General features: G+C 44.4%; 1 protein-coding gene, 1 long non-coding RNA gene and 1 pseudogene across 6 annotated transcripts in view; 2 read left to right on the forward strand and 1 right to left on the reverse strand.

The window, feature by feature from the left end:
- Positions 1-23,001, forward strand: part of EEF1AKMT2 (EEF1A lysine methyltransferase 2) — a 104,436-nt gene that overhangs the window by 11,791 nt on the left and 69,644 nt on the right. For 4 of the 5 annotated variants that reach the window (XR_007914522.2, XM_051833541.2, XM_070057092.1 and 1 more), the window contains exon 4: positions 21,586-21,693. Coding sequence is in view for 4 of the 5 variants with exons in the window: in XM_051833541.2 (XP_051689501.1) it covers positions 21,586-21,693 (108 nt within the window). In the remaining variant the exon portion in view is untranslated. Of the gene's footprint in view, positions 1-20,956; positions 21,101-21,585; positions 21,694-23,001 lie in introns of those variants that run through there. The other variant, XM_051833542.2, reaches the window with a different exon arrangement.
- Positions 1,916-2,886, reverse strand: LOC100341133 (serine/threonine-protein phosphatase 2A catalytic subunit beta isoform pseudogene; annotated as a pseudogene).
- Positions 6,526-15,324, forward strand: LOC138845276 (uncharacterized). Its single transcript, XR_011382197.1, has 2 exons — positions 6,526-7,415; positions 7,780-15,324. It is a non-coding gene; the product is annotated as an uncharacterized lncRNA (long non-coding RNA).

Genomic DNA, 23,001 nt, shown 5'->3' on the forward strand with positions numbered 1-23,001 from the left:
ACAACCAGGGCTAGGCTTGGCTGAGGCCAAGAGTTGGGAACGCCACCAGGTCTTCCACAGGCGTGGAAGGGGCCAGAGTTCTTGAGTTATCCTCTGCTCTCTCAGGATGCATTAGTAAGAAGCTGGATAGCTGGGACTTCAACCAGCACTGCAATATGGGATGTGGGTATCCCAAGTGGTGCCTTAACCCACTGTTCCATGAAACCCACCTCAAATTTTTTTTTTTTTTATTTGAAAGATAGAGTTACAGAGAGAGGGAGGGAGAGACACAGAGAGAGGTGTTCCATTTGCGGGTTTATTCCCCAAATGACCACTATGGCTAGAGCTGGGCTAGTCCAGAACCAGGAACCAGGAGCTTCTTCCATGTCTCCCAGGTGGATGCAGGGGCTCAAGTACTTGGGCCATCCTCCCTCATTACTTTTGTCTGTGACTTCCCATAGAATGTTGAAAGAGAGCATCAGGGGCCGGCGCTGTGGCGCAGCCGGTTAATGCCCTGGCCTGAAGCTCCAGGGGCCGGCGCTGTGGTGCAGCGGGTTAATGCCCTGGCCTGAAGCTCCAGCATCCCATATGGGTGCTGGTTCGAATCCCGGCTGCTCCACTTCTGATCCAGCTCTCTGCTGTGGCCTGGGAAAGCAGTAGAAGATGATGCCCAAGTCCTTGGGCCCCCGTACCCACATGGGAGACCTGGAAGAAGCTCCTGGCTCCTGGCTTCGGATTGGCGCTGCTCTGGCCATTGTGGCCAATTGGGGAGTAAACCAGCGGATGGAAGACCTCTCTTCTCTCTTTCCCTCTCTTCTCTCTGTGTAGCTCTGACCTTCAAATAAATAAATAAATCTTTAAAAAAAAAAAAAGAGCATCAGTGTGTGTGATTCTGCTTTTCAAAGAGTGCTTTTAGTATTTCACTATTAGGTGTGATGTTACTCTTTGTTTTATAGATAATCCCATATCAGATTGAAGACGTTTTTTCTATTCCTGCTTTACCAACAGGGTATGTTTCTGTGTGTTTGGTAAGAATCTTGTGTACCAGATGTTTTTCCTACATTGAAATATTGAGATAATTTTTCTCTTTTAGTCTGGTAATATCAGTGAATTACAGTGAAACTAACTTTATATATAATTGGATTCGGTTTAGTATTCTGTTTAGGATTTTTGCAGCTTTGTCCCTGATAAAGATTGTCTAGTAATTTTCTTTTCTATGTCCTTGACGAACTTTGGTTATACTGGTATCATTGAGTTCTGTTTTCTGATAGTGTTGTTTTTTTTTGTTGTTGTTGTTTAAAATGGAAAGTTTATTTGCTCAGTACAGCAAATAGGATGCAGGCATTGTTGTGACAAATATACAGAAATATGCAGATCAACATAAAACAGTAATTTAGCTTAAATGAAAGGAAAATTTCTTTAAATGTTATGACAACATACTCCCAAGAAGATGACTTTCATCAGTTAATTACACATTTCAATAAAATAAAGGGTAATTGGTTAATTGGATGTTAGCTTGTGAATATGTTAAAAAATAAAACTCCAACTCTATTAATCCATGCCAGTTAAACACTATAACTAAATTTCCAAATAAGCGCAAAAGGAGATGGAACAAGTTAGTTACCTTTTTTTTGCTTGAACAGTCCAGAGGAAAATGGTTACTACAAATACAGCAGCAAACTGTTAGACTGACCAATCTAGAACATAGTGTACTAAATTTCAGTCTCAGATTGTGCTACATGCTCATCATTAGTATGGCACATTTTGGTCCATGATGTGGTTTAATGCCAAGACAGATCCCAATTTGTTACAGAAACACATAGATTACTGTTGCTTTGTTTGCTTTTAAATATATATATATATATATATATATATATATATATATATTTTTTTTTTTTTTTTAAAAGCCAGGTATACTTCCACAAAGAAAGGCAGGTTTCCCAGGAGGAATTCACAGGAAGTAGTCTGGGGTGCGCGGGTTACGTGAGGCTCTCCACGACGAGGTGCTGGATTGAACTGAAGGAAGGAATATTTTAAAGTGTCATCTAATTCCATGATAGCAGCCTGGTTCCCACAACGGTAACAGTAATTAGGTGCACTGAAAATGGTAACCACATTCCGGTCATGACACCAGTTGTATCCCTCCAGCACAAGCTGGTGGTCACGGGAGACCAGTGTGAGACCATTGGCGTGGTTAAATGTTTCAGAAATGTCTTGTCCAAAAGTGTAGCCGGCACCACGTGGTGCAATACCCCACCCACCACGATCATCTGAATCAGACCACAACAGATCACACGTTGGGCCCTCATGTGGAATTTCTTGTAAACCATCCAGGGCTCTTATATGATCCAGTGTATCTATGGATGGAGACAGGCCACCATGGAGGCAGAATATCTGTCCATCTACCAAAGCTGTAAGTGGAAGATAATCAAATAGGTCTGTAAAATATTTCCACACATTGGCATTTCCATGCTTCCGTAGACATTCATCATAAAAGCCATATACTTGGGTAATTTGTCGGCTTTCATGATTTCCTCTCAATACTGTAATGTGTTCTGGATAACGCACCTTTAATGCTACAAGAAGAGTCACAGTCTCCACTGAGTAATAACCTCTGTCCACCTAGTCTCCCATGAATAGATAGTTTATATCCGGTGGTTTCCCACCAATTCTAAAGAGTTCCATAAGGTCATGGAATTGACCATGCACATCTCCACAGACGGTAACAGGACAACGAACCTCTTGCACATTGGATTCTTTTGTTAAAATTTCCTTAGCCTTCTCGCACAGCGTCCGCACTTGGTTCTCGTTGAACTGTTTACACTCGTTCAGCTGCTCGACCCACTGGTCCAGCTCCTTGGTGAACGTCTTGTCGTCCATGGCGGCCCGCTCCCCTCCCCCACCCGCCCCCCCGATAGTGTTTATTTTATTTTTTTAAGATTTATTAATTTGAAAAGTAGAGTTACAGAAAGGCATCTACTGTTCACTTCCCAAATGGCCAGAACAGCTGGAGCTGGGCTGATGAAAAGCCAGGAGCCAGGAGCTTCTTCCTGGTCCCCATGTGGGTGCAGGGGCCCAAGGACTTGGACCGTCCTTCCCTGCTTTCTAGGGCCATTAGCAGGGAGCTGGATTGGAAAGTGGAGCAGCCGGGACTAACTGGCACCCATAAGGGGTGCTGGTGCTGCATTTGGTAGCTTCACCCACAATGCCATGGCGCTGGCCCCTGATAGGGTGTATTTAAGGTTGGTGTTATTTCTTCCTTAAATATGGGGTGCTGCCACTGTAGGCGGCAGCTTTACCCACTATGCCACAGCGCCAGCTCCTGCACACACCTACTGCCACCTGTATGTCTTCTCGGGTGGAATGGCTGTTCACATATGATGTTCTTTTTTTTTTTTTTTTTTAAGATTTATTTATTCATTTGAAAGAGTTGCAGAGAGAGAGAGAGAGAAAGAACTTCCATCCATTTGTTCATTCTCCAAATGCCTGTAACAGCCAGGTTTGGGCCAGGCTGAAACCAGGAGTCAGGAACTCCGTCCTGGTTTTCCACATTGGTGGCAGGAGTCTAAGTACTTGAGGTTGGTTGCCTTTCTTGGTGCATTAGCAGAAAACTGGATTGGAAACACAGGTAGTAGGACTCAATCTGGTACTCCCATATAGGATGGTAGCATCAGAAGCAGTGGTGTAATGTCCTGTGCCACAATACTGGCCCCTGGAATTCTTAATATTGATGAAGTCCAGTTTATTAATTCTTTTTATCTTATGGATTGTGCTTTTGTTGTCATATTGAACAACTATTAGTCCAACCCAGGATCAGGATCAGGTAGAATCTTCGTTTTGTCTTTTACATTTATTTTATTTTTATTCTGCCTTTTTTTTTTAAGATTTATTTTTATTTATTTGAAAGACAGAGGTAGAGGTAGAGACAGAGAGGTCTTCCATCCACTGGTTCACTCCCCAGATGGCCACAATAGTCGGAGCTTCTTCCAGGTCTCCCATGTGGGTGCAGGGGCCCAAGGACTTGGGCCATCTTCTGCTTTCCCAGGCCATAGCAGAGATCTGGATTGGAAGAGGAGCAGTTGGGACTAGAACCGGCACCATATGGGAATCCGGCGCTTCAGGCCAAGGCGTTAACCTACTGCACCACAGAGCCAGCTATTTTATTTTTAAAAAATGTTTGTTTATTATTTGAAAGGCAGAGTGACATGGCTGCATCAGCTGAGGCTTGATCAGAGGAAGCTAGGAGACAAGAGCTTCAATCTGGGTCTTCACATGGGTGGCAGGGACTCAAGTGTTTGGGCTATTATCTGCTCCCTCTCAGGATGCATTAGCAGACAGCTGGATGGGAAATGGAGTGGCTGGGACTGGAACTGATACTCTGAAGGGAGATTTGGGTGTTGTAAGTGGCAGTTTAACCTGCTGTGCCACAATGCTGGCCCGATTTTGCTTATTTCATTGTGGGATAGTATTCTGTTATATACTACAGCACAATCTGTTACTTACTCATTCTGCTGCTGTTGGACATTGGGCTGGATTACTGTGAATACTGCGAAACGGTTTTCCAGAATGGTTGAAATAATTTACATTTTTGCTGGCAGTGTGTGAGAATTTCAGTTGCTCCACACCCTTGCAGTTCCTGGTCTTTTCAGTTTATACAGTTTCAGCAATTCTGATAAGTATGTAGTAGTATCTCACGGTTTTATTCTCATTTTTCTTATTAATAATGTTAAGCATATTTTCTTACGCATTTTGAGTATTTAGCTATTCTTTTTTTTGAAATGCTCGTTCAGTTTTTTTGCACACTTGAAGATTGGATTGCCTTTCTTTCTTCCTGGTTGTAGAATTATCAGTAGATTTGGAGTACATAACATTTATACTGCACCTTGCCTCTTCACTTTTGTAATAGAATCATTTATGAGTAAAAATTTTCTAATTTGGGGGCTGGCGCTATGGCGCAGCATTTTCTTTTCTTTTCTTTTTTTTTTTTTTTTTTAAAGATTTATTTATTTACTTGAAAGAGTTACACAGAGTAGGAGAGGCAGAGAGAGAGGTCTTTCATCCACTGGTTCACCAGTTAGCCACAACAGCCGGAGCTGTGCAAATCTGAAGGTAGGAGCCAGGAGCAGCATTTTAAGCCATGGTCTGCAGTGCTGACATCCCATATGGATGCTGGTTCGAGTCCTAGCTGCCCCACTTCCAGTCTAGCTCCCTGCTAATGAGGCTAGGAAAGCAGTGGAAGATGGCCCAATCCCTGAACCCCTGCATTCACGTGGGAGATCTGGAAGAAGCTCTTGGCTTTGGCCTGGCACTCCCATAGCTGTTGTGGACATGTAGGGGATGGAAGATCTCTGTCTGTCCCTGTCTCTACTTCTCTCTCTCTCTAATATACCTTTCAAGTAAATAAATAAATCTTTAGGAGCCGGCACTGTGGCTTAGTGGGTAAAGCTGCTGCTTGCAGTGCCATCATCCCATATGGGCGCTGGTTCAAGTCCTGGCTGTATGCTTCCAATCCAGCTCTCTGCTGTGGCCTGGGAAAGCAGTAGAAGATGGCCTTAAGTCATTGGGCCCCTGCACCCACGTGGGAGACCTGGAGGAAGCTCCTGGCTCCTGGCTTCGGATGGGCGCAGCTCTGGCTGTTGTGGCCAATTGGGGAGTAAACCAGTGGATGGAAGACCTCTCTCTCTAGTCTCTCCTTCTTTCTCTGTGTAATTCTGACTTTCAAATAAATAAATAAATCTTAAAATCTTGAGGGGCCGGCGCCGTGGCTCACTTGGTTAATCCTCTGCCTGCGGCACTGGCATCAGTGTGGGTGCCTGGTTCTAGTCCCGGTTGCTCTTCTTCCAGTCCAGCTCCCTGCTGTGGCCCGGGAGGGTAGTGGAGGATGGCCCAAGTGCTTGGGCCCTGCACCCGCGTAGGAGACCAGGAGAAGCACCTGGCTCCTGGCTTTGGATCGGCGCAGCGCTGACTGTAGCAGCCATACCTGTCAAATAAATAAATAAATAAACTGTAAGAAGAAAATCTTGAAAATTCTCTACTGATGTTCAGAATGCATTTTTCTGTAATTAGTGCTTTTGAATATAACTTAGGAAATCTTTGCCTATTGAGTTATGAAGTTATTTTCCTATTCTTCCTTCTAGAAGCTTTATTTTCCTTTTTACATTTAGGTGCCTATATATATATATATATATATTTTTTTTTTTTTTTTTTTTTTTTTGACAGGCAGAGTGGACAGTGAGAGAGAGAGACAGAGAGAGAAAGGTCTTCCTTTTGCCGTTGGTTCACCCTCCAATGGCCGCCGCTGCAGCCGGCGCACCGCGCTGATCCTGGCAGGAGCCAGGAGCCAGGTGCTTTTCCTGGTCTCCCATGGGGTGCAGGGCCCAAGCACCTGGGCCATCCTCCACTGCACTCCCTGGCCATAGCAGAGAGCTGGCCTGGAAGAGGGGCAACCGGGACAGAATCCGGCGCCCCAACCGGGACTAGAACCCGGTGTGCCGGCGCCGCAAGGTGGAGGATTAGCCTATTGAGCCACGGCGCCGGCCTGGTGCCTATATATTTTTATATATGGTATGAGGTTTCTTTTTCCTGATGAATATCCAAATAACTCAGCGTACTTAGGGAGGCATCCTCCCCTTCTGCCACTGCCGTGTAGCACCTGTGTATAGGTCAGGTAGTGTAAAGCTTGATTCTCTAATCTGTTCCTTTGGGGGTCTGTTTATACTTCTGTCAGTACTATGTTTTCCTAAATGCTTCATAAGTGTTCATACTTGGTTAGGGTTACATTCTCTAGTATTGATCTCTTTTTTATTGTTGTCTTGGCTATTAGCTTGGTAATTAATTCTTTCAGTGTTTATTTAAACTTTAGAATAGCTTACCAGTCTCCAGAAAAAAACATCTTGGACTTGATAGGGATTATATTGAATCTATAGATCAATTTGTGGGGGATTTCTATGTTTTTGGTATTAAGTCTCTGAATCCAGGAACTTGATATATTTCTCTATTTAAGTCTCATTTTCTGTTAGTACTATTTTGTAGTTTTCTCTGTAGAGATCTTACATATCTTTTATTAGATTTGACAGGTGTTTGCTTTATTTTATTGCAATTATTATGCTTTCAAAAAATTTGTATTTTAATGATAGAGTTCTGCAAGACCTGCAGTAACGAGGGCTGGGCCAGGCCAAAGGCAGGAGCCCGGAACTCTATCTGGGTTTCTGTCATGATGCGTGGCGGGGACCCAGGCACTTGAGCCATCACCTGCTGTCTCCAGGGTGAGCGTTAGGGACTGAAGCAGAGTGAAGTAGCCGGTACTTGAATCGGGCACTGACCTGGGATGTCTCCAGTGGTGACTTAACGCCAGCGCGTCAGATGCCTGCCCCGTTAGTGCTTTTCACATTTTTATGTTCTTTGTTTTTGTTTTTAAATACTTTTATTACTAGTATGTAGAAATATAATAGTTGCAGCCGGCGCCGTGGCTCAATAGGCTAATCCTCCACCTTGCGGCGCCGGCACACCGGGTTCTAGTCCCGGTTGGGGCGCCGGATTCTGTCCCGGTTGCCCCTCTTCCAGGCCAGCTCTCTGCTATGGCCAGGGAGTGCAGTGGAGGATGGCCCAGGTGCTTGGGCCCTGCACCCCATGGGAGACCAGGAAAAGCACCTGGCTCCTGGCTCCTGCCAGGATCAGCGCGGTGCGCCGGCTGCAGCGGCGGCCATTGGAGGGTGAACCAACGGCAAAAGGAAGACCTTTCTCTCTGTCTCTCTCTCACTGTCCACTCTGCCTGTCAAGAAAAAAAAAAAAAAAAAAAAGGGAGAAATATAATAGTTGCATATTGATCTTGTATCTAGTAAGTTATACATTTGTTGTAATAGTTTACTTACAGATTCTTTTGGGTTTTATATGTATACATACCGGTGTCATTTACAAGTAATAGTTTTATTTCTCCTTGTTTTAATCAGTGTTTGATATATTAAACTACTGTGACCGGGTAGGCCGAATCCATGTTGAGAATTTGATTGGGATTGAGCTAAATCTATAACTTGAGAATTGACATTTTTAAAAAAGATTATTTGAAAAACTGAGGTATAGATTGAGAGAGAGAGAAATCCTCTATTGGCTGGTTCACTTTCCTCATGGCCCAGGCTGAAACCAGGAGCTTCCTCTGGTTTCTACCACATGGTTGGCAGAGGCCCCAGTAGTTGGGCCATCTTCCACTGCTTTTCCTAGGCCATCATCAGGGAGCTGAATCCAAAATGGGCCTTGAGCGGCTTTACCCTCTGTGGCACAATGCCATCCTCAGTTTCCCATTTTTGTAGTTTTTAGCATACAGATCCTATACTTTTTTTTTTTTTTTACTTATACCTGTGCATTTCATTCTGGAAAGGTTATTTTAAGTAGTATTTTTTTTTTAAATTCACTTTTCAATTGTTTATTGCCAGAAATATGGCGAATTTTCACGTTAGCCGTTTTTGTCTGATTGATACTTATGTGTTGATCTTGTATCCTGCTACCTTGCATTTATTAGTTCTAGAAGTTTTTGGGATCGTTTCTTGGGGTTTTCTATGTAGACAATCATGTTGTTTGTGAAATAGGGGTGGTTTTATTTCTTCCATTCCAGTTTTAGGGAATTCTAATTACTCCAGAAGGCTTCTAATATATTGTCAGTGAGGGGACATTCTTGCTTTGTTCCAGTCTTACTGGAAAAGTCTTCAGTTTTTCACAATTAACTGTGATATTACCTGTGAGATTGTTTTTAGATGTCCTTTTCAAGTTGGAGAAGTTTCCTTTTGTTTTCAGAGTAGATGTTGAATTTTGTGTATGTGCTGCTGAAGTGAGCACGGATGTTGACTTTTGTAAAAAAAATTTTTTTTTCTTTAGCCTCAATATAATTATGAGATTTTTTTCCTTAGGGTTTAATATGGTAGATAATATTGATTAATTTTCAAATGCTGAAGCAACACTGCATTCCTAGGATATACCCCCTTTGGATATAGTGTATTGCTGGATCTAGTTTATTTCTATTTTGTTGAGAATTTTTCATCTGTGCGCATCAAAGATAGTTGATCTATGATTTTCCTTCCTTGTACTCTTTATTTGACTTTGCTGTTAGGGCAATACTGACCTCGTGAAATGATTTGGGGAATATTCCTCCCTTTTATCTTACTTTTTAACATTTTTATTTTTATTTGCATTGAGAGGCAGAGAGAGAAACACAGAGTCGGGGGCTGGGGCTGGTAGGGAGCACAACCACCAACCAAGACCAAATGACGGAGACAGAGAGCTCCACCTGCTAGTCACTCTCCAGGGCCCTGCAGTGGCATTTGTTTCTACTTTTCGGCCATGATGACAATGGTGCTACGACAGTTGTGTGTAAGTTATGGAGTGGACATGTTTTCACTTCTCTTGGGTGTTTGGGGGACTTTTACAAGTTTGTGGAGAAACAGATGAAAGTGTAAGTTTGGGGCTGGTATTGTGGCACAGTGGGTTAAGCTGATGCTTGTGATGCCAGCGTCCCATATGGAGTGCTGGTTTGAGCTCTAGCTATTATGCTTTTAATCCAGCTTCCTCCTTATGCATCTGGGAAACAGTGGAAGGTGGCCCAAATGCTTGGGCCCAGCCACCCATGTGGGAGACCTGGGTAGCGGACTGCTGCCTGGCCCAGTCCCAGTGCTTGCAGCTATTTGGGGAGTGAACCAGCAGAGGTAAAATTTTTGTGTGTGTCTCTCACTCACTCTCTTTTTTTTTTTTTTTTTTTAAGATTTTTAGTTTATTTGAAAGAGAGGTAGAGACAGAGAGAGAGGTCTTCCATCCACTGGTTTACTCCCCAAATGGCTGCAACAGCCAGAGATGAGCTGATCTGAAGCCAGGAGCCAGGAGCCTCTTCAGGGTTTCCCACGCGGGTGCAAGGGTCCAAGCACTCAGGCCACCCTCCACTACTTCCTCAGGCACATTAACAGGGAGCTGGACTGGTAGTGGAGCAATGAGGACTGGAACCAGCGCCCACATGGGAGGCCGCCGCTGCGCCACAGTGCCAGCTCCTCTTCCCTCTGTCTGCCTTTCAAATAAATAAGAATAAATGTTTAAATCAAATAACTCTTTAAGCAGATGAGTTTGTTTCTGGGGCAAAAATTGATATCCAAGGGACTGCTCTGTGGCACAGCAGGTTAAGCTGCCTCCTGTGATGCCAGCATCCTGTATCGATGCCTCGAGTTCTGGCTGTGCTACTTCTGATCCAGCTCTCTGCTGTGGCCTGGGAAAGCAGTGGAGGATGGCCCAAGTCCTTGGGCCCCTGCACCCATATGGGAGACCCAGAAGAGGCTTCTGGCTCCTGGTTTGGCCTGGCCCAGCCCCGGCTGTTGCCACCCTCTGGGAGTCAACCAGCAGATGGAAAACTTCTCTGTGTGTCTCCCTCAGCAACTCTGCCTTTCAAGTAAACAAATATTAAAAAAAATTGATATCCATGTATAGTTTTTTTTTTAAAGATTTATTTATTTCTTTGAAAGTCAGAGTTACACAGCAAGGAGAGGCGTTGGGGGGGGGTAGGTTTTTTGTCCGTTGGTTCACTCCCCAAATGACCGCAATGGCTAGAGCTGCACTGATCTGAAACTAGGAGCCAGGAGCTTCCTCTAGGTCTCCCATGCGGGTACAGGGGCCCAAGAACTTGGGCCATCTTCTACTGCTTTCCTAGGCCTTAGCAGAGAACTGGATCAGAAGTGGAGCAGCCGGGGCTTGAACCGGTACCCATATAGGATGCTGGCACTGCAGGCAGCAGCTTTACCCACTCCACCACAGCCCCGGCCCCTGTATGCTGATTTTGAGGAACTGCTACACCGTTTTTCACAGTGACTTTACCACTTCACTTTTCTACATGCAGTTTAGAAACTTTTATTTCTGTTTTATATGTACTTAAAAAAAAAAAAAAGTGGGGCTGACATTGTAGTGTAGTGGGTAAAGCTGTTGCCTGAGGTGCCGGCATCCCATATGGAGGCCTGGCTGCTCCACTTACGATCCAGCTCCCTGCTAATGTGCCTGGGAAGGCAGCAGAAGATGGCTCAAGTTCCTGGGCCCCTGCAGCCTATACAGGAGACTCAGAAGAAGATCCTGCTCCTGGCTTTAGCCTGGCACAGCTCCAGCCATTCTGGCCATCTGGAGTGACCCAGTGGGTGGAAGATCTATCTTAAACAATTTTTTTTTGAAAGGTAGCGTGAACAGGGAGAGAAAGGGTGACACCCACTCACACACATGGAACAAACTGATGTCTTTCATCTGCTGCACGTAGCTTTTACTGTTCAGGTCCTGGGTTCACCTATCACTCACTCACCTCCAGCACAGGCAAGCCTGGGAGGACACTTAGCTCTCTCCCACCCCTAACTCCTTGTGCACGTTGCCATTTCTTCCCTTTGTTGAGCCACATCCTGTGGCTCTTCAAGAGTAGCCCAGAGCATCTTTGCAAGGGGAAACTGTCTCCCTATTTAGCCTAATTCTCACGGACTCCTAGGGCTTTGACCACCACTAGCATACAAGCCGTCATTCCCCACTGGCCTTATGCACAGCAGTGTTTTCCATTAGAGGCAGATCTTCCATCCGCTGGTTGAATCCCCAAGCGCCTGCAACAGCTGGGGCTAGACCAAGGAGAAACTAGAAAACCAGACTTCATCCAGGGCTCATGTGGGTGGCAGGGACTCAGGTGTTTCAGCCATCAGCTGTTTCCTGTAGTAGCAGGAAGTTGGAGGGGAAGTGGAGTAGCCCAGACTCAAAGCAGGGACAACAGGGGATGTGGGCCCCAAGGTGACTGCTCAGTCTGCTGCGCAGTGATGTTCACCCCACCTTACTATACTTGAAGTGAACACTCGCAGCTAATGTTTGGGTTATGCTTTTTATCCATTCTCATAATCTCTGTCCTTTAGTGGTGTATTTAGATGTTATTGCCTAATGTAATTATATGGGTGTTTTCATTTAGGGTTACCTTTTACTTCTCATTATTATGTCGTTTTTTTCATTCTTTTGTTCCTGCTTTATGTGCATCTCCTTGTTTGTAAGTGCACTTCAGAAAGCTTTTGGGTAGATGGAATTAAAATACAAATTTATTTTGGTGCAACATATTTTGCAATTCACATTTACGGGCTGATGTAATGTGTTCAGCCAGGTAAGCCACTGGAGCCTGTGATGCTGCCATCCCATAATGAAGCAGTCTTTTGAGTCCCAGCTGTTCCGCTTTCTGTCCAGTATCCTGCTAATGCCTCTGGGAAAGCAATGTACTTGGGAGACTTGGATGGAGTCCATGCTCCTGGCTTTGGCCTTCCCAGCCCTGGCCATTGCGTCCATTTGGGGAGTTAACCAGCAAATGAAGATCTCATTCTCCCTCTGTCTTTCCCTCTTTCTCTGCCTTATAAATAAATAAAATAAATCTTAAAAAAAAAATCACACACAGTCTTTCATAATACATGTTATCCATAAATTTTTTTAAGTACTGTTTCATCTCTCTGTCTTTAAAGGTTTGCTTGTTTATTTGAAAGTTAGTTACATAGAGAGAGGTAGAGAATCAATCTTGTATCTGCTGGTTCACTCCCCCGATGTCTGCAATGGCCAGCACTGGTCCAGGCAGAAGCCAGGAGCTTCATTGGGTCTCCCAGGCGGGTGGCAATGCCCAAATACTTGGGCCATCCTCCACTACATTTCTCAGGCCGTAAGTAGGGAGCTGGATTGCAAGTGGAGCAGCCAAGGCACGAATCGGCACTCACATGGGCTGACAGCATCGCAGGTGACATGGCTTTACCTGCTTTGCCATAACACTGGCCCATGTTTCATCTCTGTATAGCTTTCTTTAGTGATTGCTGAACAGATTACAATACGTATACTTCATACAACCTACTTAGAATTAATATTTTACCACTTTACGTGGAATGTCAAAACCTTGCAATATATTGGTTCATCTTCCCCCTTTATGTTGTGGTTGTCTTAAAGATTACCTTTATGTTCATTAAAATCTAATCAGATAATATTATAGTTTTTCCTTTCAAAATTAAACATATATTAAAGAGCTAAGTAGGCAAATAGTTCATTATGTTCATCCAGATACTTATTTCTATTGGTCTTCCTTTATTTTGAACTTTCCAAGTTTATTTTTATTTCTTTCTTTCTTGTAGTTTTATTTCTGTCTAAAGAACTTCCTTGAGAAATTATTTGGAGAGGATTTTCTGCCAACAAATATTCTTAGTTTAACCTAATCTGAGAATGTCTTTATTTCATCTTCATTCCTGTGGGATGTTTTTGCTGAAAATAGAATTATGAGCTAATTGTTCATTTATTTCAGTAATATTTGAATGTTATGTAATTTCTTTCTTTCTTTCTTTCTTTCTTTCTTTCTTTCTTTCTTTCTTTCTTTCTTTCTTTCTTTCTTTCTTCCTTCCTTCCTTCCTTCCTTCCTTCCTTCCTTCCTTCCTTCCTACCTTCCTACCTTCCTACCTTCCTACCTTCCTACCTTCCTACCTTCCTACCTTCCTACCTTCCTACCTTCCTACCTTCCTACCTTCCTACCTTCCTACCTTCCTACCTTCCTACCTTCCTACCTTCCTACCTTCCTACCTTCCTACCTTCCTACCTTCCTACCTTAGTGGATAGTGAGAGAGAGAGACAGAGAGAAAGGTCTTCCTTTTGCCGTTGGTTCACCCTCCAATGGCCGCCGCGGTCGGCCCTGATCTGAAGGCAGGAGCCAGGTGCTTCTCCTGGTCTTCCATGGGGTGCAGGGCCCAAGCACTTGGCCCATCCTCCACTGCACTCCCGGGCCACAGCAGAGAGCTGGCCTGGAAGTGGGGCAACCAGGAAAGAATCCGGCGCCCCGACCGGCACTAGAACCTGGTGTGCCGGCGCCGCTAGGTAGAGGATTAGCCTATTGAGCCACGGCGCCGACCCCCTCATGGTTTCTGATGAGACATCTGCAGTCTTTATTTTAAAACAATTTTATTAAGGGGGGGCAGGCTCTGGTGCAGTGAGTTAAAGCCCCGGCTCGCAGCATTGGCTTTCCATGTGGGCTCTGGTTTGAGTTCCAGCTGTTCCACTTCTGATGGAGCTCCCTGCTAATGGCCTAGAAGAGCAGCAGAGGATGGCCTGGTGCTTGGGCCCTTGCACCCACGTGTGAGACCCAGAGGAAACTCCTGGCTCCTGGCTTTGCCCTGGCCCAGCCCCGGTCGTTGTGGCCATTGGAGGAGTGAACCAACAGAAGGAAGAACTCCCTTTCTCACTCTCTCTCTCTCTTAACTCTTTACATTCTTTTTTATTAAGATTTATTTATCTGAAAGGGAGAGTTATACACACACACAGAGAAAGAGAGAGAGAGAAAAGAGAAGAGACAGATCTTCCCTCTGCTGGTTCACTCCCCAAATGGCCACAATAGCATAGCTGGGTCAAGCTGAAGCCAGGAGCCAGGAGCTTTTTCAGGTCTTGCATATGAGTGCAGAGGCCCAACCACTTGGGCCATTCTCTGCTGCTTTCCCAAGCACATTAGCAGGGAGCTGGATTGGAAGTGGAGCAAGTGGAACTTGAACCAGTAATCATATGGGAGACTAGAGCTGCAGACTGTGGCTTAAGCCACTGAACCACAGCCTTGGCCTTGCAGTTTTTCTTAATTGTTGGGTTCTAAAAGTAATGCATCATTTTTCTGGACACCTTAAGGTCCTTGTAAGTATTTTATTTTCAGCAGTTTGCTTATGATGTGCCATGGCTTGGATTTCTTTGTATTTATCCTACTTGGTGTTACTGAACTTTCTGAATCTGTAAGTTTAAGTCTTTTGCCAAGTTTGGGATGTTTCCAGTCTATTTGTTCATTTTTTTCACAGTCTTTTTTCCTTTTGGGAGTCAGTAAATACGAATATCACTATTTTCTCACTGTTGGTCAGATTTCATAATTTGTTGATCTGTTTTCAAGCTATCTTTTTCATCTCCATTTTTTAAAAAGATTTATTTATGTATATGAAAGAGAGAGGAGGCCGGCGCCGTGGCTCACTAGGCTAATCCTCCGCCTTGTGGTGCCGGCACACTGGGTTCTAGTCCTGGTCGGGGCGCCGGATTCTGTCCCGGTTGCCCCTCTTCCAGGCCAGCTCTCTGCTGTGGCCAGGGAGTGCAGTGGAGGATGGCCTAAGTGCTTGGGCCCTGTACCCCATGGGAGACCAGGATAAGTACCTGGCTCCTGCCATCGGATCAGCACAGTGAGCTGGTCACACCGTGCCAGCCTCGGCGGCCATTGGAGGGTGAACCAATGGCAAGGAAGACCTTTCTCTCTGTCTCTCTCACTATCCACTCTGCCTGTCAAAAAAAAAAAAAAAAAAAAAAAAAAAAAAGAAAGAAAAAGAAAATAAAGAGAGAGGAAGAGACACACAGAGAGAGAAATCTTCCATCTGCTGGTTCACTCCCCAGATGGCCTTACTGGCCAAGGCAGGGCCAGGCCAGGCTGAAGCCAGGAACCTCTTCTGGTTCTCTTCTGGGGCCCAAGCACTTGAGGTGTCCTTTGCTGCTTTTCCCAGGCCATTATTAGGGAGCTGGATCTGAAGTAGAGCAGCTGAGACTTGAACCTGTGCCCATGTGGGATGTGGTGACGGCTATACCTGCAACGTTGGCCTCATCTTCTTGTTATTTTATTGAGACGTTTGCAACTGGTTGATGATTCTTAAGGCTCTTTTAAGTTCCCCCTTCGTCTTCCTTTGTGTAACTTTGCAGTCTGTTGTAGAAGCTAGCTTGTGCATTTTTTCCAAGTATGAGTTTTCTAATTGCATATTAATAGTAACATTTAATCTTTTTTTCTGTTGCCTGTATTGCCTGATATTAGAACTTAAATCCAAAATGGCGCTGTGGTGTAGCGAGTAAAGCCGCCACCTTCAGTGCCAGCATCCCATATAGGCGCTAGTTCAGGTCCTGGCAGCTCCATTTCCGATCCAGCCCTCTACTGTGGCCTGGGAGAGCAGTAGATGATGGTCAAGTTCTTGGGCCCTGCACCCGTGTGGGAAGACCTGGAGGAAGCTCCTGGTCCTGGCTTCGGATTAGCACAGCTCCTGCCGTTGCAGCCGTTTGGGGAGTGAACCAGCAGGTGGAAGACCTCTCTCTGTCTCTCCCTCTCCTCTCTCTGTGTAGCTCTTTCAAATAAATAAAATAGATCTTAAAAAAAAAAATACAATAGGAGTTAAACTACAGTCTGTAGGTCAAATCTGGGTTTCCCTTGTGTTATAAATATTTATTGGAATACAGCCACATCCAATCTCTTATTGTCTCTGGCTGTTTAGGTGCTGTGTTGGGATAGTTGGGTAGTTGTGATAGAGAATAGAAGGCTGACAAGGCCTGAAATATTTACCCTGTTCTTTTATGGAAAGTTTTCTGACCACTGATCCAGGGATTTTTATTAAAATCGTGTTTTTAGCAGGTAAGCTTAATGGTTGTGCATATTTGCATATGTGGCATGTGATGTTTGATTGTCTTTCTGTTCAGTTTACAGCCATTGATGATCATTGCTTATATTTAGTACTTTTTCATCAATCACCTATATATTTTTTTAAAGATTCATTTTTTTGAAAGTCAAAGTTTTATTGAGAGAGAGAGAATCTTCCATCTGCTGATTCACTCCCCAGATGAACATAATGGCCAAGGCTGGACCAGGCCAAAGCCAGGAGCCAGAAACTTCTTCTAGGTCTCCCACATGGGTGGCAGGAGTCTAAACCCTTGAGCCATCTTCTGTTGCCTTTCCCAAGCTGTTAGCAGAAAGCTGAATCAGAAGTGGAGCAGCAGGGACTTGAACCGGCACCCATATGGGATCCAGTGTTGAAGGCAGCAACTTTACCTGCTATGCCACAATGCCAGCCCAAATTGTCTATATTTTTGATTGCTGTTTTTACTACATTTTTTGATAGATGTTTTTGCTGTTTAATTTATTCTTTCATTATTTTCTGACTTCAGTTTTTTTTTTTTTTTTTTTAAATTTTTGACAGGCAGAGTGGACAGTGAGAGAGAGAGACAGAGAGAGAAAGGTCTTCCTTTGCCGTTGGTTCACCCTCCAATGGCCGCCGCTGCAGCCGGCGCACTGCGCTGATCCGATGGCAGGAGCCAGGATCCAGGTGCTTTTCCTGGTCTCCCATGGGGTGCAGGGCCCAAGCACCTGGGCCATCCTCCACTGCACTCCCTGGCCATAGCAGAGAGCTGGCCTGGAAGAGGGGCAACCGGGACAGAATCTGGCGCCCCAACCGGGACTAGAACCCGGTGTGCCAGCGCCGCAAGGTGGAGGATTAGCCTATTGAGCCACGGCGCCGGCTCACTTCAGTTATTTTTATTGTAAGCTGTAAACCCTATTGTTGACCTTTTGAAGATAATCTGTCCTTTGTGCCCCTCCCCCCATACTCCATGGATTCTTTTGAGAAGTTTCCTTTTTTTTTTTTTTTTTTTTTTTTTTAGATTTATATCTTTCTTTGAGAGGCAGAGTTACAGACAGTCAGTGAGAGGTATTTGAGAGGTCTTCCATCTGCTGGTTCACTCCCCAAAGGGCCAAAGTAGCCATTGCTGAGCTGAATCAAAGCCAGGAGCCAGGAGCTTTTTCAGGGCCTCCCACGTGGGTGCAGTGACCAAAGCACTTGGGCCATCTTCTACTGCTTTCCCAGGCCACAGCAGAGAGCTGGATTGGAAGTGGAGCAGCTGGGACACAATTGGTGTCCATAGGGGATGCTGGTGCAGCAGGCGGAGTCTTAACCTACCACAGTGCTGGCCCTGAGAGTTTCTTGGTCTTTTAATCAAATAAACTGTAATGTGCCTAGGTGTGGGTATTTGTTTTATCTTGCTTTGGGTTTATATAGTGCTTTTTGAATTTGTGGCTTGTTAGTATTGGAAAACTCATAAATCATTTTCTCTTTTCGCTGTAGTCTCATTTCTTCTTAGATTCTGTACATAGAAAAGGTTCAAAAAGTTCATAGAAGATGCATATCATGAAAACCTATACATGCAGCCAGTGCTGCGGCTCACTAGGCTAATCCTCCGCCAGCGGCGCCGGCACACCGGGTTCTAGTTCTGGTCGGGGCGCTGGATTCTGTCCCGGTTGCTCCTCTTCCAAGCCAGCTCTCTGCTGTGGCCCGGGAGTGCAGTGGAGGATGGCCCAAGTGCTTGGGCCCTGCACCCCATGGGAGACCAGGAGAAGCACCTGGCTCCTGCCATCGGATCAGTGCGGTGCGCTGGCCGCAGCGCTCTAGCCACAGTGGCCATTGGAGGGTGAACCAACGGCAAAGGAAGACCTTTCTCTCTGTCTCTCTCTCTCACTGTCCACTCTGCCTGTCAAAAACAAAAAACAAAAAATAAACCAAAAAAAAAACCAAACCTATACTTGTATTCCTTTCCACGAAAATAATTTTAATGCCGTTTTCCACAAATTTTTTGAAGTATGTCCCTGTATCTATTTCTGTGATAGATCTGTGCCATGTCTTTTATGTTTTTTGTTATTTAATCTTTTTTTCTTTCTATGTTTAACAGAAATAGTTTTTTCTGACTTCAATTCCCTAACTCTTTTTCCCCGTGTGTCTAATGTGTTGTGAAGTCTATCTTTCAATTTCTTAGTTTAGTTACTGTATTTTTCAGTTGTTTAGTTTTTCTCATTGTCAAAGTTTTCAGGACTCTGCCAGAATTCTCCAGCTCTTCGTTGTCATTTACTTTGATTGTTTGAAAATCTGTTTCTGGTGATTTTTTTTTTTTTTTTTTTTTGGTTTTCTTATAGGGTCTATTTCTTTTCCTTTTCTTTTCTTTTTTTCTTTTTTTTTTTTTTTTTGACAGGCAGAGTGGACAGTGAGAGAGAGAAACAGAGAGAAAGGTCTTCCTTTTCCATTGGTTCACCCCCCCAATTGCCACTGCGGCCAGCGCACTGCACTGATCTGAAGCCAGGAGCCAGGTGCTTCTCCTGTCTCCCATGTGGGTGCAGGGCCAAAGCACCTGGGCCATCTTCCACTGCCTTCCTGGGCCACAGCAGAGAGCTGGCCTGGAAGAGGAGCAACCAGGACAGAATCCGGCACCTCGACCGGGACTAGAACCCAGGGTGCCAGTGCCATAGGCAGAGGATTAGCCTATTGAGCCGTGGTGCCGGCCTTTATAGGGTCTATTTCTAATGTCAGTTTTCCCCTTGGGTTTTGATTATTTATTGTTTCTTTGATGTGTGCTTATTTTTTACTGCGTGCCAGAAATTGAATGTGAAAAATAGAACTCACACATGAGTGGCAGGGACCCGACTACTTCAGCCTTCGCTGCTGCCTTCCACAGTGCATATTGGTAGGAAATCGGAATTAAGGAGTAGAACCAGGACTCCAACCAGGCACTCTAGTATGGGATGTGGATGTGCCCAACATTTTATTTTTTAAAGATTTATTTATTTCATTTGAAAGGCAGAGTTACAGAGAGGAAGGGAGGGAGAGACAGACAAAAGAGAGAGATCTTCATCCACTTGTTCACTCCCCAAATGGCCTCAGTGGTCATCAGGGCCAGGCTGAAGGCAGGAGCTTCTTTCGGGTTTCCATGTGAGTGGAGAGGCCCAAGCACTTGGGCTATTTTCCTCTGCCCTCCCAGGTGCATTAACAGGGTGCTGGATTGGAAGTGGAGCTGCTGGCACACTAACTGGTACCCATATGGGATGCTGGTGCTGCAGGTGGCAGCTTGACTGCTATGCCACAGCACTGGCCCCCAACAGTGTTTTTTTTTTTTTTTATTCCCCTCACCAGCAGTATCTTTACAGCTGTGTCAAATACCTGCCCCATATGTGATTTTTTTTAATATAGATTGCACTGGAAGAATAAACAGGCATGGGAAGGAACTGAAAATTACCAGTTAATAGCATCATCCTGGGTTCTAGGTTTCATATAACAGAAACTGAGGCAAATAAGGAAATGAAGGCCTTGAAGGGTGTGGAGGGAGATGACTGAAAGGCTGGGAGGTAGAAGTCAAATCAGAGGTTGTTAGACCTAAGGTTAGAATAAAAACACAGGAAGCAGATGCTTTGTTGGAAAATAACTGGGGTATGTATGACTTGAGTATTGAATAGGAATTAGGATTGAAAAGTCTATGTAAGGAGAGGGCCTTGTGCTTAAGCTGGCCTTGAGATGCTCACATCCCAAATCAGAGTGGCGGTTTGAGTCCAGGCTCCTCTGTTCTGGAGCCAGCTTCCTGCTAGCGTGCCTGGGGGGCAGCAGATGATGGCTCAAGCACTTGAGTGCCTGCCACCCATTTGAGAGACCCAAATAGAATTCCTGGCTCTTGGCTTTGGTCCTGCCCAGCCCCAGATGTTTGGCTATTTGGGAAGTGTTTGGAAGCTGTTTCTGCATCTCCCACTCTCTGTCACCCTGCCTTTCAAATAAATCATTTATTTTTATTTTTTAAAAAAGTTTCATAAAGTTACATAATGTTTCAATATGTGTGTGGAAGTTGGTTAAGTTATTTTTAATTTTTTAAAATGTGTTTCTTTTATGAATTTGAGTAATAGAAAGAAAGAGAGAGACCTTCCATCCTCTTGTTTACTTCCTGGGAAACTGGGAGCTGGGAACTACAGCTCCTGTGTGGGTGCAGGGACCTGCCTACTTCAGCTATCCCCCGTGCCCCTGTCCCTCAGTGTGTGGGTGCAGGGACCTGCCTACTTCAGCTGTCCCCCGTGCCCCCGTCCCTAGTGTGTGGGTGCAGGAAGCTGGAATCAGGAGCACAGCTGGGGCTCCAGCCCAGGCACTCTCTCCGTATGGAGTGGAGTGTCCTGACCGCTAGGCCTATGGCTGCCTCGATGTGTGAAGGAGGTGACCATTTAGTAAATGGTGAAGAGCACCAAAGGAATTTTAGGCCACACTGTACTTTCTCTCTTCTTTTGTCTTTTGTATTTCCCTTGAAGTTATTTTTAGTCTTAACGGTCCAGAAATGTTAAGCAAGGTCAAGGGTGAGGTGGAGAGCAGAAGCCACCACCCAGCTTTGCTGCAAGCTCCACAGACCCTGGATGGATCCGTGAGTAGCGCAGGCAGCATTCTTGAGTCCAACAGCCTGGATGGATCCGTGACTAGCGCAGGCAGCATTCTTGAGTCCAACAGCGTTCTCAGAGCCTTGGAGATAAAGATCTAATGGAATGTATGGAATATTTCAAAATGAAAAGGTACTATACATACGCAGAGTCGTCAGTAATCATGTGGCTGGTAGAGAATTAAAAAATTCACAGTTCCACTGCAGGAAGATTTTTACAATCAACATGTTATTATATTTGCATTTAATTTATTAATGTACTTTATTGGATAGAGTAAAATCTGTGACAAATTTATGTGTCAGTTGGAGCATATTTCATTAGAAGTTAATACTACATGTTCCTGAGTGCTTATGCATATATTTCATTGACTTTGAGAAAAATAAGTGAAATGCTATAAAAGCAAATTAATTGTCACATTTTATAAATTTAAAATTTTGGCTTCTGTTTGGATTCTATAATAAAATTTAAACATTATTGCTTATTGAATATTATATGTTATTTGAACAATAACAAAAATAAAACAACCCCAGTTCTTAAGGGATATTATAACTCACAGTCAAAACGTAATATTAAAAACTTTTTATAATTAAAGTATAAAATTATTTCTTTGTCTCTAGGCAAAATTTGGTTTCAGTAACATTACCGGAATTGATTACTCTCCTTCAGCAATTCAGCTTTCTGAAAGGATCCTAGAGAAAGAAGGGTTATCTAACATTAAATTGAAGGTAAATATTTATATTACTATAATTTCATTTATAATAGAAGTTATGAAGTTTAAGTGTTTCTAAGGTATATTAATTTGCTGACATCTTTTGAATTCATAAACTAAGGGTTAACCATAAATAATCCAAACTGAGCCGGCGCCGCGACTCACTAGGCTAATCCTCCACCTAGCGGCGCCGGCACCCTGGTTTCTAGTCCCGGTCGGGGCACCGGGTTCTGTCCCGGTTGCTCCTCTTCCAGTCCCGCTCTCTGCTGTGGCCCAGGAGTGCAGTGGAGGATGGCTCAGGTGCTTGGACCCTGCACCTGCATGGGAGACCAGGAGAAAGCACCTGGCTCCTGGCTTCGGATCAGCGTAGCGCGCCGGCCATAGCGGCCACTTGGGGGATGAACCAACGGAAAAAGGAAGACTTTTCTGTCTGTCTGTCTGTTTGTCTGTCTCTCTCTGTCTGTCTAACTCTGCCTGTCAAAAAAAAAAAAAAAAAATCCAAACTGAAGCATTTTTAAGAAACTGTATTTGGGGGGCCAGCGTTGCAGGTTAACGCCCTGGCCTGAAGTGCCGGTATCCTCTGTAGGCGAGGGTTGGAGACCCGGCTGCTCCACTTCCGATCCAGCTCTCTGCTGTGGCCTGGGAAAGCAGTAGAAGACGGCCCAAGTCATTGGGCCCCTGCACCCATGTGGGAGACCGGAAAGATCTCCTGGCTCCTGGCTTCAGATCGGCACAACTCCTGCCTTTGTGGCCAGTTGGGTAGTGAACCATCAGATGGAAGACTCTCTCTCTGCCTATCCTCTCTCTTGTGTAACTCTGACTTTCAAATAAAGAAATAAATCTTTAAAAAAAAAAAAAGAGAGACTATATTTAACATTTATTCTAGTTGATTTGGAGAAATTATTTTCTCTTCTTCCTTTTGTGCATGTGTGTTCATACACTACATCTCCAACCCTTGTTTACAAAAAACACAAATAATACTTAGCTATGAATTAACCAGACTAAAAAGTTGTAGACATGAAGAGTAATATACTCAGCAAAGATCATTTAGTTTATTTTTGTGTCGTGTAGTCTCTGTGATAATGACTCCCAAATTTATATTTCTAGCCTAGGTCTCTCCTTTGAGCTCTAGAATTACTTAAAGGCTGCCTGCTCTAAAGTTCCACTTGAATAGCTAATAGTTTCCTAATTTAATTAGTCCAATGCAACTCTTGTTTTTTTCCTCAAACTTTTTTTTTTTTAGCATTTATTTATTTATTTAAAAGAGTTTACAGAGAGGAGAGAGGCAGAGAGAGAGAGAGAGAGAGAGAGAGAGATAAATAGA

The sequence above is a fragment of the Oryctolagus cuniculus genome, chromosome 15 (assembly GCF_964237555.1).
Source record: "Oryctolagus cuniculus chromosome 15, mOryCun1.1, whole genome shotgun sequence".
In the NCBI taxonomy this organism is placed as follows: Eukaryota; Metazoa; Chordata; class Mammalia; order Lagomorpha; family Leporidae; genus Oryctolagus; species Oryctolagus cuniculus.